General features: G+C 37.7%; 1 protein-coding gene across 2 annotated transcripts in view; it reads left to right on the top strand.

Annotated features, from left to right (window-relative positions):
- Positions 1–10,183, top strand: part of PLXDC2 (plexin domain containing 2) — a 453,731-nt gene extending 443,548 nt beyond the window's left edge. For both annotated transcript variants that reach the window (XM_011963864.1, XM_011963863.1), the window contains one exon: positions 8,220–10,183. In XM_011963864.1, coding sequence (XP_011819254.1) covers positions 8,220–8,336 — 117 coding nt within the window. In that variant the 3' untranslated portion in view covers positions 8,337–10,183. The remainder of the gene's footprint in view (positions 1–8,219) is intronic.
- The last annotated feature ends 5,415 nt before the right edge of the window (positions 10,184–15,598 follow it).

The raw sequence follows: 15,598 nt of genomic DNA, 5'->3' as shown, positions 1-15,598 counted from the left end.
AACATCAAAGGTATGATCAATATTGAATAAAGGATTCAGTCAAATGCTATAAAATACTTAAGAAAGAGAGAGATAATTAGGAGGAATCTCATTAAAGACATGATATTTGTGCAGGGTCTGGAAAGGGTGCTATGTTCTGGCTAAGTGAAGAGGAAGGGGAGATACCTTTTCAGATGGAATGGGGATATATTATGGTTTTAAAAACATTAAATCAAGAAAGGTCAGGATGAGTCAACTTATTTAACTATGTGTTAATATCTATGAGCAAATATTGAAAATGGCTTTAGTATAGATGGAAAATAGATATGGCAGGCTTTGAAGGACAAACACAGAATCTGACTATCATTCCATAAGCAGTGAGAATCAATGATGTAATAAAGAAGTAGGAGTTTAGGCCTGGCATGGTGGCCTAATGGTTTTTAGTGGCATAATTATATATCGATAAAGTTCAAAACAAGAAAATGTTCTCTGCATTTCTTTACTGCCATTATTATTAATTTTCTTTCATGATTATTACTGAGAATAATGTTGTCTTCTAGAGGAGCAGATGTTACAATAAGGATTCACTCCTGATGTCAGATAGCTTCAATATCCCACTGCTGTGCATATTTCAGTGGTCACAGGATATCACATTTGACTTCTAGAACATATACATAGAGCACAGTATAGATAGATGTACATACATAGACACACATATACATATATATATATATATATATATATATGTTGACTACATCCCTCCAATCACAGGAACAACCACAATATATGAAAAAATGTGACAAGAGATATTGATAAAATACCAGGAAACATCTAAACAGCACAGGAAAAAATAGAAGTGACTTGTAATCTGTAGGTGGGGATTCAGAAAATTTGCATGGCCAGGTGCAATGGCTCACGCGTGTCATCCCCACACTTTGGGAGGCCAAGGCAGGAGGACTGCTTGAGACTAGAAGTTCGAGACCAGCCTAGGCAATGTGATGAAACCCTGTCTCTACTAAATAAATACATAAATAGATTGATTAATTAAATAAAAATAGGAAAAAAAAATTAGCCAGGAATGGTGGTGCACTCCTGTGGTCCCAGCTACTTAGGAGACTGAGGTGGGAAGATCACCTGAGCCCAGGAAGTTGAGGCTGCATTGAGAGTTGATCATGCCACTGTACTCCAGCCCAGGTTACAGAGCGAGATACTGTCTCAAAAGAAAGGAGGAAAGAAAGGAAAGGAAGAAGGAAAGAAAAGAGAGAGAAAAAGAAAGTGTTCTTGGAAATATGTGAAACTAAAGAGTGAAAGAAAACAATACACATTAAGTGTTTGCAATGTGTGATTGAAAGATATTTATTCAGCCATTGGAGAATCGTTGACTTTGTGTTTTAAAGATGTTAGCTTTTGGAAAATCACACAAATTGTATGTTTTTTTTTGTTGTTGTTAACCCTAGTAGATAGCTGATCTGTATATGCTTGGGAACAGTTTTCATCTTGCACATGAACTGACTATGGTTGTAACTAATTCTTCACGATCATCCATAAGACAGTTCTAGAATGTAGGCAATATATCAATGACAGGTGGTAATGGGAGACTAGAGAAGAGCTGACGCAGGAAAATAAGGCAACTTCCACACCAGGAAGAATCAAAAGAGGGCGAGCAGAAAACATGCAAAGATCACCCAGCCTTTGCTTCCCACACGAGCAATTAGAATGCTCCTGCTTGGAATTTTCAACCACACCAGAAGACCAACAGATCAATTTGAGTGACTCTTTTTAAGGAAAAAGGGACGTACGTTTCATGAAGCAAAGAGATACAGTCACACACAGGAGCTGTTTATTTTAATAAGATTGCTAGATTCCCTGGCCAGGACCCAAAGCCATTGTATTTCCCCATAGATAGAATTGGCAATTAAAATACACGACACTCATGTGGATCAGAATTTAAAAAAAAAAAAAGCCATTAATTAGTATATGTCCAATTAAATATATATATTTTTAATGACTGGTTGTTTATTTGAAATCCAAACTTTATGGGTGTCTCATTTATTTGCTAAATCTGGCAATCCAACCTTTAACTTGTTAAGACTAAATAAATATTCAACACAAAATAAGGAAAATAAAGAAAAAAATTGTATTTCAAAGAATGAAATGGAGAGAAAAAAATTCCTTCCCTTGGACAATCAAACTTTATCAAAGCTAAATATTGAAAGGTTGACCTGGGTGCAAAAGCAAGCCTTCAATTCCCATGAAGGTGTGCCAGAGACACAAGGAAGGCTGAGGTTCAATATCTTTTCTTCTTCTGGCTCCCGAAGGATGTTTCTGTTAGAAGAGACCTTAGAAAATCATCACCCTTGCTCTTCGAAGTGTGCTGTGTGGATCCACAGCCTCAGCATCACCTAGGAGGCTGTGAGAAACGCAGACCCTGCCAGGCCTCCCTGAGACCTGTTGAATCAGGAGCTGTAGTTGAACAAGATCCGTTGTGATTCGTGACACGGCCAGGCAAGTTTGAGAAACGCAGATTTAGTTCTATAGTTTCCAAAACACATGTTTTAGAAAGCATAGGATTCGTAAACTCCATGAGGGCTTGGGGAGCGCACGCAAGCGGGGATCTGTACACCACAATTAAAGGAGACCGACCCTGTGTGTTTCACTCTGGGCTTCAAGGTAAGATTTTTATTAGAAAATAAGAAGAGTCTGTGACTTAAAAATTAAAAGGAAGGGTCGGGCGCTTTGGCTCACGCCTGTAATCACAGCACTTTGGGAGGCTGAGGCGGATGGATCACTTGAGGTCAGGGGTCCAAGACCAGGCTGGCCAACATGGTGAAACCCTGTCTCCACTAACAATACAAAAATTAGCTGGGCGTGGTGGCAGGTGCCTCTAATCACAGCTACTCAGGAGGCTGGGGCGTGAGAATAGCTTCAACCCAGGAGGCGGAGGTTGCAGTGAGCCGAGATCGTGCCACTGCACTCCAGCCTCGGTAACAGAGCAAGACTCCATCTCAAAAAAAACACAAACAAACAAACAAACAAAAACGAAACAAACAAGAAAAACAGAAGGAAGGAAGGGTAGGTTTTTTTGAAAAACAATACTCTCGTTCATTTAGATTCGGAAACTGAGTAAGGAGACGTGACTTTCCCCAAGTCCTACACTGGGAGGTAATTCCAGCCTCTTTCTCTTCCCTCACTGTTCATGGAGGAAGACAGCCCCAAAATGGCAGAAATTTCTAACCGGCTGCTTGACGAGTGCCATTATGCACCACAGGTGTTTTCTATCTGGGCCTTTAATTTCAAAATCAGTCCCTTTTCTTTCATACTCATGACTGTAACTTCCTTTGGAGGGCTCATCTAACCCAACACAAACCCCTCTCTGTGTTGCTCTCTGAACTGGAAGAAAGGTCTCCAACTGCAGTTTTGTGTACACTGCTCACTGAGGGTGCCCTCCAGGTTCGTTTGTGGATATTTTAGCTAACTATCTTGCCACGGACCATTGAGTCAGACCTGGATGACTGTTCAATTAGTAGTACTGAAGCAAGAATTAGGGAGAATTCCTGACTGCACAGCCAACCCCCGTGCCAACATTATTGCTGCGAACATTTTCTTCTGAATATGATTAATCACATAAATAATTCTCAGAAATGAAATTAGAAATCACCCACGCATTGCACCCAGTAATGTTTTAACACATTACATCCTGAAACTCTGTAATGAATTAACACTACAGTCTGGTTTGAATTCTTCGATTTTCAGCATATATCCTGCCCTGTTAGCAAGTGACCCTGTGGCCTTGATGAGTTTCTGTAACAATTTGAATTAGCCATTCTAAAAAGAACACAGATTTGGAACTGTCTGGGCCTCGAGAAAGAACAACATATCCCTTCTCTGAAATCCCTGGCTGTGCTCAATCATGCTTGCAAGTTTGTGGCAGGACTGGACATGAGGCTCAGGTTTTCAGATCCTTCCATCCAAGCCCGTCCCTGTACTCTGGGTAGATGGCTTCTATTATGGCATAGATGTTAAGGACTTTTCTATGCTAACTAAATATTCAGTTATTCTGTTAAAGAATGTAATTTCAGCACTTTGGGAGGCCGAGGTGGGTGGATCACAAGGTCAGGGGTTCGAGACCAGCCTGGCGAAGATGGTGAAACCCCGTCTCTACTAAAAATACAAAAATTAGCCGGGTGCTGTGGTGGGCGGCTGTAATCCCAGCTACTCAGGAGGCTGAGGCAGGAGAATCGCTTGAACCAGGGAGGTGGAGGTTGCAGTGAGCCAAGATCGTGCCATTGCACTCCAGCCTGGGGGACAGAGTGAGATTCTGCCCCATTCTTTTCATTTATAAAGAATAATCTGACTACATGCAGATTGACATGGAAAATCAATTTCAGTTAGGGCCGATTTATGTAGATTTCCCTTAAGTATAGGAATTCTAAAAGTTAGCAGAAGGAGGCAGAAGGGACAAGGATCAGAAAAACCTCAACACAGAAGGTTCTCTTTAAAAATTATGATCTTCTCTCCACTTTAAAGGCAATTATCTCAGGCAAGCAAATAGAAAGATCCTAGGGTTTTAGAGGACAAATTAGCTATTATTTCACAGATGAAGAAATAAAGGACCGGAGAAATCAAGTCATTTATTCACAATCACGTAATTGCTTGCGATGTGAGATGACATCTCCTATTTCATTATGAAAGTGTTCTAAAAGAAAGGAGAATTTTGGTGAAGTTGTTACTCTTTGCTTGGCATTGTTATGGCTAAGACTGAGATGTGAAGGGATTATAAAAAGAATACAAAATGAGATCGAATGTTTAAAATCCTAGCTACATGACATTTGTTAGATTTCATTGTAAATTTTAAGATATTATTATGAAAATGCTTTTTAAAAATCCAGTAGAACTTGTTTATGAATTTTCAGTTTCTCCTGAATAAGACAGCAGCCTTGAATAATTTTGTAGCTGGATTATACCTATTTTGTGCATCTTTAGTCATGAAATTGCATGAGTGACATACACTGATAGTTTAACCCAGGGGTTCCTGACCCCTGGGCTGTGGACCTGTACCTGTCCGTGGCCTGTTAGGAAATGGGCCACACAGCAGGAGGGGAGTGGCAGGCAAGCAAGCATTGCCAACCGAGCTCTGCCTCCTGTCAGATCAGCAGCAGCATTAGATTCTCATAGAAGCATGAACCCTATTGTGAACTGCACATGTGAGGGATCTAGGTTGTGTGTTCCTTATGAGAATCTAATGCCTGATGATCTGTGGTAGAACAGTTTCATCCCAAAACCATCCTCCTACCCTGTGCCCCCAACACCAACCCATGAAAAAATTATCTTCCACAAAAACCAGTTCCTGGTGCCAAAAAGGTTGGAACCACTGGTTTAACCAATTGTGTGTTTTTGGTGGGATCTCTAGTGATTTTAAATCTTGTTGGGATATTTCTATGTTTTTTTCTACTCACTTTTTACTCATTTTTTTCTACAATGAGTAGAAAAAATTACAAATCAAAAAAATCCTTAAGGATATATGTAATTAGTTTGGAAAATATTATTGTACTCCGTTAACACAGGAAGCTTCACATCCAACATTTTGTATTTTCTATTCTGAGGACCTTTGTGATACACTCACAAAGCACATGATACTCACTATCAATAATCCTGCGGTCTTTTCACCTAAGAAAGTTGTTAATTCAGTAGCTCTGACTTATTAACGGAATACCAAAGTTGTTGGTATATTGTTAAGACTGAAATAAAACTACAGCCAGGTTCCCAAATGTTGGGTGAGTTATGTACAAACCATTGAATTTTAAGGAATAATTTCCATCATGGGAAAAATTAGCTTTGGAAGTAGGTAGATTTTTATTTTACGTCTTGGCCCTGCCATTTGCTAGCTTTGCAGGTTTGCGCAAAACATAAAGGATGGAGTCGTGGATATTAAATGAGATCCTGTATAGAAATCACCTAGTATAAAGCATGAGATATGAAATAAAAGCCTCATAAAATGTAACTTTCATGAGCATCATCATCAGCATGCCCGTCATCATCAGCATGCCAGTCATCTGCGGTCCTTTTTAATGAAGAGCCACATATAGCACCATTTCTTTTTTCTCATCTTTAGTTTTTAATTTTTGTGGGTCCACAGTAGGTATATATATATTTATGGAGCATGTGAAATGTTTGGATACAAGCATGCAATGTGCCATCATCACATCATGGAGAATAAGGTATCCATCTCCTCAAGCCTCAAGCATTTATCTTTTGTGTTACAAACAATCCAATTATACTCTTCTAATTATTTTTAAGTGTATAATTAAATTATTATTGACTATAGTCACCCTGTTCTGCTATCAAATACGAAGTCTTATTCATTTTTTTATTTTTGAGGGGACCCATTAACTATCCCCACCTCCTCCCTGCCACAACCCTTCCTAGCCTCTAGTAACTATCCTTCTACTCTATCTCCATGAGTTTAATTGTTTTGATTCTTAGATCCCACAAGTTAGTGAGAACGTGTGATGTTTGTCTGTCTGTGCCTGGCTTATTTCACTTAACATAATGATCTCCAGTCCATCCATGTTGTTGCGAATGACAGGATCTCATTATTTTTAAGGCTGAAGAGTACTCCATTGTGTATATGTACCACGTTTTCTTCATCCATTCATCTGTTGATGGACACTTCAGTTGCTTCCAAATCTTGGCTACTGTGAACAGTATAGCACAATGTCTTTATGTGGCTGTAAATTCGTGCTAGGCGGCAGGGTTGTTCTTGCTATGGCCTTGGAAAGGTGGAGTTTCAGAGCAAAATCTCAGTGGTGCTGCTTGCCCAAGGAAGCCGTAGCTTTGGAGAAGCCCAGCTATGAAGTCACTAAAACCAGAGTTGGGGCTATGAGTAGTGAGCACTGCAACATGTCATCTTTATCCTGCAAACAGGCATAACCATGAGTTATGATACCCACCTCCCTAGAGGTGCTTTGTATGTTTCCATTGTTGATTATTTCAGCCTCACCATAGACACGTTGTTTTGTTGTGTGGCTCTCTCTTTAGTTTTAAATTCTTCTTTCGAAAAATAGGGATAATTCAGTTTCATTTAATGGAACTTAATCAGCAAATACATTTAAGGCATTCTGGCCACATAATGTTATAGAGATAGCACTTAATATTATTAGTAGGCAGAATGTAATTACCTTGATTGGTATTTTTTTCTAGAATGTAGAGCTAATACTCATCCCTACCTGATGTGAAAAATTTTCACAGCCATTAATCATCGACATTGGCATGTAATTGGAAAATCTAGAAAGATACCAAATGCCAGTATGTGTATACTGATATTTAACCTTTTTTGCATTAGAATTCTTTAGATAGAAATGAACTTCCTTCAATATTTATCATCTTATTTACCCCCAAATTGCAGGCACTTTGATAAATGGAGTAATAGTTTCTAGTGTCACTATGGCTGTGAAATGCATTTTAGTGTCTTCTGCTGTGACAACTCAGTAATTCATTTCAGCACATCTATTTGTAAATCACAGGTTTGTTTGATGGACGGAGTGCTGAGGAGAAATGCTGTCTTTTTGTCAATACAAATAACCTGTATTTTAGGACTAGTGTCTGTTGTACAATATTTGCTTCATAAGCTCACAATTGGCCACATCCTCTGATAATAGATTCCATTTTTAGGATATAACAGCTTTAATTTTCAACCACAAAAAATAATAGATGGGTATGCTTAGCTAAATAAATAATTTCTTAAGACATTAAGTGATATTTCTTTTAGCTTATTTGCTAGGAAATCTGGTGCCTAATTGAAAACACACTTCTAGGAACAGCAGAATTTTATGACCTTAATTTTTAAGTGAATGAGTAAACCAAACGAAGTGATATCAGTATTGACTTATAGAGAAGAGAGAGTGTCGGTGGCCATATGTTAAAAAATATGTTTTATTACAGTTCCTTTTTTGCCTAGTTATATTTGGGCATTTCAGACATATGCACACACATCCTTTGAGGGCAGGTGTGACAAATGGTCTATCCTGTGACGGGGTAGATAGCGCCATCTTGGAAATGCAAGCACAGGGCTTGGAGGGTTGATAAGGGGAACACTTAATTCTGACTGTAGCTATAATAAGAGATAATTTAACATGTTAATTAATTCAACATTTAATCTAAAATAGCTATCAAATAGATTTTTTATGGTGCTGGAATCTTACCCTGACGCACATTTTTTATTTTCGTGTTTTCTGTTTCAGAGACGCCCAAGCAGATGGCCTGCGATGAAGTTTAGAAGAGGCTCTGGACATCCTGCCTATGCTGAAGTTGAACCAGTTGGAGAGAAAGAAGGTTTTATTGTCTCAGAGCAGTGCTAAAATTTCTAGGACACAACACCAGTACTGGTTTACAGGTGTTAAGACTAAAATTTTGCCTATACCTTAAGACAAACAAAAACAAACACACAAACAAACAAGCTCTAAGCTGCTGTAGCCTAAAGAAGACAAGATTTCTGGACAAGCTCAGCCCAGGAAACAAAGGGTAAACAAAAAACTAAAACTTATACAAGATACCATTTACACTGAACGTAGAATTCCCTAGTGGAATGTCATCTATAGTTCACTCGGAACATCTCCTGTGGACTTATCTGAAGTATGACAAGATTATAATGCGTTTGGCTTAGGTGCAGGGTTGCAAAGGGATCAGAAAAAAAACTATAATAAAGCTTTAGTTCATGAGGGATCGACACCTTTGGTTCAAATGTTCTCTGATGTCTCAAATGTAACTGTTTTCCAAAGGCCGAACCCTTTCACTCAAAAGAGCAATGATGAATGTTTCAAGATTGCTAAGAGAAACAGCTCATGCAGGAGTGAAAACAAACACAAAATAAGAGATTTTCTATATTTTCAAAACAGATGTGTGGCAAAAGGATGTTGTTTTTCTGGTCTAGATCCATCTGTACCAACAGGTTCATCACTTTACAGAACAAATCTTTTTATCTGTACAGGAGGTTCAAACTATGTCTGCCTCTTCCTTCATGATGAATGACCTTTCTATGAGCTGTGACAAAATTTCTGAACTTTTAGCTAAGGATTTGGGAAGAGGGGGTGGCAAACGGGGCTTTCTATTCTCCTGCCTCAGCATAAAAACATCTGATTTATGCTTTAGGGAAGCCTTGCCTCCATTCCCCAACTGTGAAGTCCCATGAAACCAGTTGCTCTGGGCTGATGGAAACAAAAGGAAACAGTATGAAGAGTTCCTTAATCATTTTTGAAACAAAAATGTTAAGGGATTTTAAACTTATGGTTATTTTTAATTTTATGCCATTTCAGTACTAAAGACCCATTTCATTGCCGATTCCTGTCTAAGAAGCCATTCACGTCAGCATGGTGATAAAAAGAATGAAAAACCCTGCTGAATCATACAGTAATTTTCTTTAAAGCACATAGTAGTTACATAAATATATATATAAATATATTTTTGTTTATAACTAACACAAGGCAGGATCTTGTGACTGTAAGAGCGCATTTTGTCATCAAGACAAAACAGATGCAAGATGCATCGCTGCATTACTTCCATAGAGTTGTAAAATAATCCTTAATATTAGAATATTTTTCTGTCACTTAGCAAAAGTGGTTCAGTTCATTACCACGCCCATCATGTTCTTGACTATTTGATCCACTTTTTCGTTCATGTCAACCCCTTCCCTCTCTGGCTAAATCAAGTGGATGCAGAAAGCTCCTTAAATGGAGGTATCCATTGCCCTGGAATCACAGTCTTGATTTTGAAAATTCCCCATGAATGAAGAAAGGAATGGCATCCCTTGAGAAGGAAAGTGGTTAATATATATACTGAGCTCCTAAAGTTCAAATTCAGGTACTGAGTGTACAATTTCACCAACATTCCAACCCATGAGACTTTCACACTCTGTGCCAAGAAACTGTTGGCATTTGTAAGGTACGGTGCTCAACATTTGCAGATTCAGGTCTCAAGAAGCAGAGATGTCTCATAAGCAGCATTTTCCCAACAGTTTAGCATCTGTACACATCTGCCTTGGACATCAGTCCACTCACAGAGTAGCATACTTTATCATCACAAGTGTCTGACATGAACCAATACCATTTTCCATTCCATATATTCTGCTTTACAATTTTAAGTATTTGATGAAGGTGGTAACTTTTTCCTAACTTAGTTAACTATTGCAAAAAAAAAAATTGAAAAGCAAGGTGATTGAAGGATTGTGATGACAATCTCTTTGCAGCAGCTATGTTTGGTTTATGTGAAGTATCCCGGCTTATTCTTGTGGAGTAGGTTTGGTCAGACAGCAATAACCAAATGACATGCCAATATTACTGGTGCAACCGGTATTCTACAAATGCATAAGGAACACATAGACGACTTCCTTTTAGGATAAAATGATGCTTCTTTCACTAGCTTTTGTGGTAGCCGTGGCTTCCAATAGCAACTGTTTGACAGTTATAGAAATCTTGCATGTGTATTCTTAGTTTGTGTCCCTTAAGTGCTACTTGATTCTCAAGTAGTAATGTTATTCTTATACCCTTCAACGTTCATCTTCTATTTTGATTCAAAACAATTGATAATTCTATAAAAAACCATAAACACTCTGAATTCTTCAGTGAACCAAAGCACCAAATAATAGAGAAAACTTTTTGGAACTAGAGTGTTGGAAAACTTCTTAACAGAACTAAGAGTTAAAGGTAGTGAGAAGTGTTTGGTATATGAATTCTTTAGTGGTAAGGGGAAATGTTGGCTAAATCCTTTTCTTTCATGATACTCTCATTCTGTTTTATATTTCCAGTTTGTTCTTGTCCCCATTTGAGAGAACATACACACAGTTTCTGAAAATTCAAAATGGTTATCAATGCTTTGGACTTTATATATATTATGTATTAGAGAAGGTACAACTGTACATTACTTAATATACTATGAACATAGTAGAATAACAAAAAAATTAAAGATAGCAAAGAGACAAAACTTCTGGATAAATCAGATAAATGGTGCTACAGAGGACTTCAGTTATTTCAGCTTATTTGTAAAAATAATAATCAGTGATTAGGTAAAGATAGTGAAACTCAAGAAAAATATCTTGACCCATTTATGTCTAGTGTTCCATTATTGGAATGCTAAGTTTATGGGAGTTATTTAGATCCTACTGCTCAAGGTCATCACCAAGGTCTGGTTGCAAAAATTCAAAAAATTGCAACCTCAGGCATAAATGGGTTAAGTCCAACAGATGGCACTGATCATAAATGATGGCTTAGGTGTGAAGGGTTTGGACTTGAAGATGCACTAACACCTAGAAAACTAAAGACAAAGTGCAGTTGACCCCCAATTACTATTTTAGTTTGAGGTATCAAGGGCATTTGCCAATCCCTTATATGTAGCTTCTAGAGTTGTGCTGTCCAATATTATATCCACTAGCCAACGTGGCTTTTGAAATTAAAATTAATTATAATTAAATTAAAAATGTAATTCTTCAGTCACACCAGCCACATATCAAGGACTTAATAGGCACACCTGGCTTGGGGCTACCATATTGGACAACAAGAAACACTTCTGCGGTTGAAGAAAATTTTAATGACCAATGCTGTAGAGGTGTTTCCTTTGAATTCCTTGTCCTTGAAGAAAAGGGAAGAGGAGGAAGGAAACAAGATTTGGTAGCTCTTGGGCCTATCCAAACATTTTTTATCTTAGAGAGGCCCCATGGAGTAATGAAAAAAATACAAGCTGACACAGCTTTGAGTCCCCACTGTGTTATCTTGGGAAAATCATTTCAACCTCCATGAGTATCAATTTGCAATTTTGGAAAAGAAAAACATTTTTTGTCCTGTCTTTCTTGCAAGATTATTATGCAACCTGATTAAATGTACAGATGTACAGACTCTTAAAAACCTTATGTTAATGTAACCCATATAAAGTACGACTATTGGTCGAGTACCAGCACAAATTTGCATTCAAAGGAAGAATAGTGCATCAGTCCAAAAAGCATCCAGAGGTAATCAGTTCATCACATGTCTTGAGAAAGTGCAAAAAGAGAATGCATTCAAAACACAAAGCAAAATTTTTCAGTTTCTTTTCTGTGCATCTGAATATTTCCTTTAGTATTTGTCCCACATGACATCCATCCCATGTATTTCTCCACTCTTTGCCAACATTGCCTGTGAACATCCTTCAACTGGCTCAGTTCTTTATTGCACAGAACCACTTAGCTTCTCTAGTTTCTTATGATTTCCTATTTTACATGTAACAGCAAAAGGAGGCTTCCATTTAGAAGGCAATATCTCGAACATGAATAATTTCATATTTATTTTATCACTGTAACACTAATGTAAGGAGCTATGGCATTAAAGTGTAAAACTATTTGGAACTTAATGTAAACTTTTGCACACGCAGACTATATAAAGGGAATAAAAGTATTTTAAATTATGCTAATATCCAGATACATATTCTAAGGTTAGTATCATTTATCAGTTTTTGGCAACGGATTCTTATGTTACGTCTTCATGAGGGAGTATAAATTTGATCACGTCCCTAGTGTCTGTTGCCCACTTGAGAAAAGGTTTTGCCAGGATCCACGGATTGGTTCAAGATGCTTTCATTCATGATAGGAAATTAATATTTAAATAAGACTAATCGAAAACTAGATTCTCTGGTTTTAATTTCTTCCTCCTGTGAAATGTTCTTTTGGTTTGTATTTCTTTAGGCATTTTCCAAGTTCTGCTTTTACTTCACCACTTCCAACCCCACTCTTGTTATCAGCGTCATATGCCAGAATCATGGGAGATCCAGCCTGGACAACATAGTGAGACCCCACCTCTATCAAATATACACACAAATATACATGTATATCATATATATGTATATTTGATAGAGGTGATAGTAAATATATATATTATATATATATATATATGCATGCCAGGCATGGTTTCCCATGCCTGTAGTCCCAGCTCCTCTGGAGGCTGAAGTGGAAGGGTTGCTTGAGCCCATGAATTAGAGGCTGCTGTGAGCCATGATTGTGCCACTGCACTCCAGGCTGGGCAACAGAGCAAAACCCCATCTCTAAATAAAAAAGAAGAATCGTGAGACATCATATAATCCAACCTCTTAATGTTACAGATAAGTAAACTGAGGCCCAAAGAGATATAGTCATAGTCCCAGTGTCAATAAACTGGGTCTTGAACTTAAATGTTTGTTTCAATTCTCATTGCCTACATCTCTTAATTGTTGGTACTTAAGGCCAACCAAGCAGCTCAGACAGCACAGTCCACTCAACGCTAACTTTATTCGCTATATTGACGATCTGCTCTGTCCTGTAATATAGCACATTGGATCAATCTTTCTCTATCTTGTTGCTGACTTAAGGAGGCTGCTATTGTTACAATATCCAGAGATTTCAAGTTCTAGCCATTGTGGGGTCTTTGTTGGGTTTTCAATTTCTCCTCTCTCCACCCCTGCCCCCATCTGTGGTCATCTAAGTTAGCAATAAGATTTATTTTGGTCATTTAAATTTTTTCTACCTTTGTTTTATTTCTTCCCAAATATATTTGAAAATGAATGATCTGTATAGCTGATTTTCTGACTACATATATAGTTGCGATTTTTATTTGCTCTTCAAACTATTACGACATTTTTGTCCTTATAAGGTTTTTTGGGCAGATAGTGCAAGGTCTGTGGTGTTACCTTTTATATACTCCTATTACCTTTTATTTGTGAAGGATTTTACATTTTACAGAGCACTTTGATTCATCTCCCTATTTGTTCATTTATTTAACTGCTCAATTCACTGAAATATTTATTGACCACCTACTGGAACCAAGTGACTGTGCCAGTAATTTGTGATATACAGTAGTGAGAGTCTAGGCATGTAACTGATCATTATAATACAATAAAATCCCTGAACCAGACTTTACAAGGAGATAGGATCAATAACACTCTATCAATTTTCAACTCTGTTCTACTTCAAAAGGGAGCTAGAAAGTATTTGCCTGAAGAATGTGTCTGAAACATAATACATCCCTGCATGTCTGTGTTTGCTCTGTTAGAAAGGACCTGTTCATTTTATTTGTGCGAAGAAAAGTTACTCAAAATTCTCCCTGACCTAGGAATACTTTCTAGTTCACTGCAGTCTTACTGACCAGATGCAACAATTGAAGTGTGATTTCTCGAACCAATATTTCTATTGGGTTTTGAATTATTAGTATCACTATTTTGAGGTATTCAAAAACACCAGTGTATCCAAAAAGCATTTGCACTTTAGGTGTGTGTGGTGGTTATGTCATTTATTAGACCATCCCAGACATAAGACAATCAGGGAAATCAAAAAACTCCAGCCTCAAATGTGTCTATAATTTCCTGTTCTACCACTGTCATATCATAACATGGCATTACTTCTTAAGGTTTTGATTAAGTTGATCTTCTAGCCTCAACTTAAATTGTAATACATCTGCCCAATTATTGCCTGGAATAACTTTTCAACCATCCCATGCCCACTGCTCTCGCAATGATTATTGCAGAGAAGTAAGATGGTAATTATTCAAATAAAATCACATAACTTCTGGAATCAGTTTTTCCTAACAAGTTTATGGAATACATCATCATTGGCTTCTTCATGATATATTTATTACGAGTGACCAAATTATGCCTAGAGGAGCAAAATGCTCAAAATTTGTTATTATAGGTTAATTTCCAGCTCACTGTTGACACTAAAAGATTCCGTGTTACTTTAAATCCAGGATAAAAGACTGGAAAAAAATTAAATGTAAGTCATAAACTGATACTCATCTTTTCCTAGTTTCTAAGGCTTATTAACATTTGCAAATTACTCAGTAAATGTCTTTCATAATGGAATAATATAAAAACTTTTGATTTGGCAGATAGTGATATTTTCTTTATTTTCATTCTGGTTGAAAAAAATCTCAATGAGTTCTCTTCATTCCACCAGAATTTTGATTTTTAACAGCAGTCTCTCTTTTTCCCAGCATTACAAATATGTATGTCTATATATTCATGACCAAAGTATCGCTTACTGACCATGCAGCTGTAAACCTTCTGTGCCTATCAAACAAATACATAGCATGAAACTAATTTTAGAAGTTTCATGGGGGAATGGTAGGGGGAAGTACAAACCTAAGAGTGAGTGAATGGAGATGATTCATGGGAAAAAAATAAAAATCTAAATGTGCTATTAGGTAGAGTTATTAACTTCTTTTTGTTGTTATTGTCGGAGATGGAGTTTCGCTCTTGTTGCCCAGGCTGGAGTACAATGACATGATTTCAACTCACCGCAACCTCCGCCTCCCAGGTTCAAGCGATCCTCCTGCCTCAGCCGCCCGAGTAGCTGAGATTACAGGCATATGCCACCATACCTGGCTAACTTTGTATTTTTAGTAGAGATGGGGTTTCTTCATGCTGGTCAGGCTGGTCCCCAGCTCCCGACCTCAGGTGATCCGCCCACCTCGGCCTCCCAAAGTGCTGGAATTACAGGCCTGACCCACCGTGCCCAGCCAAGTTATTAACTTCTTAAGAGCAATGTGCAAATAAATATTCATTGATGACCAGTTTAAATTTAGGTCATTCAGACATCCAGACACTGGGGCACATGTTCTGCAAGTGATGCTGA

Source organism: Colobus angolensis, unplaced genomic scaffold (genome assembly GCF_000951035.1).
Source record: "Colobus angolensis palliatus isolate OR3802 unplaced genomic scaffold, Cang.pa_1.0 Scaffold63, whole genome shotgun sequence".
Classification (NCBI taxonomy): Eukaryota; Metazoa; Chordata; class Mammalia; order Primates; family Cercopithecidae; genus Colobus; species Colobus angolensis.
This window is presented reverse-complemented; position numbering and strand designations above follow the sequence as displayed.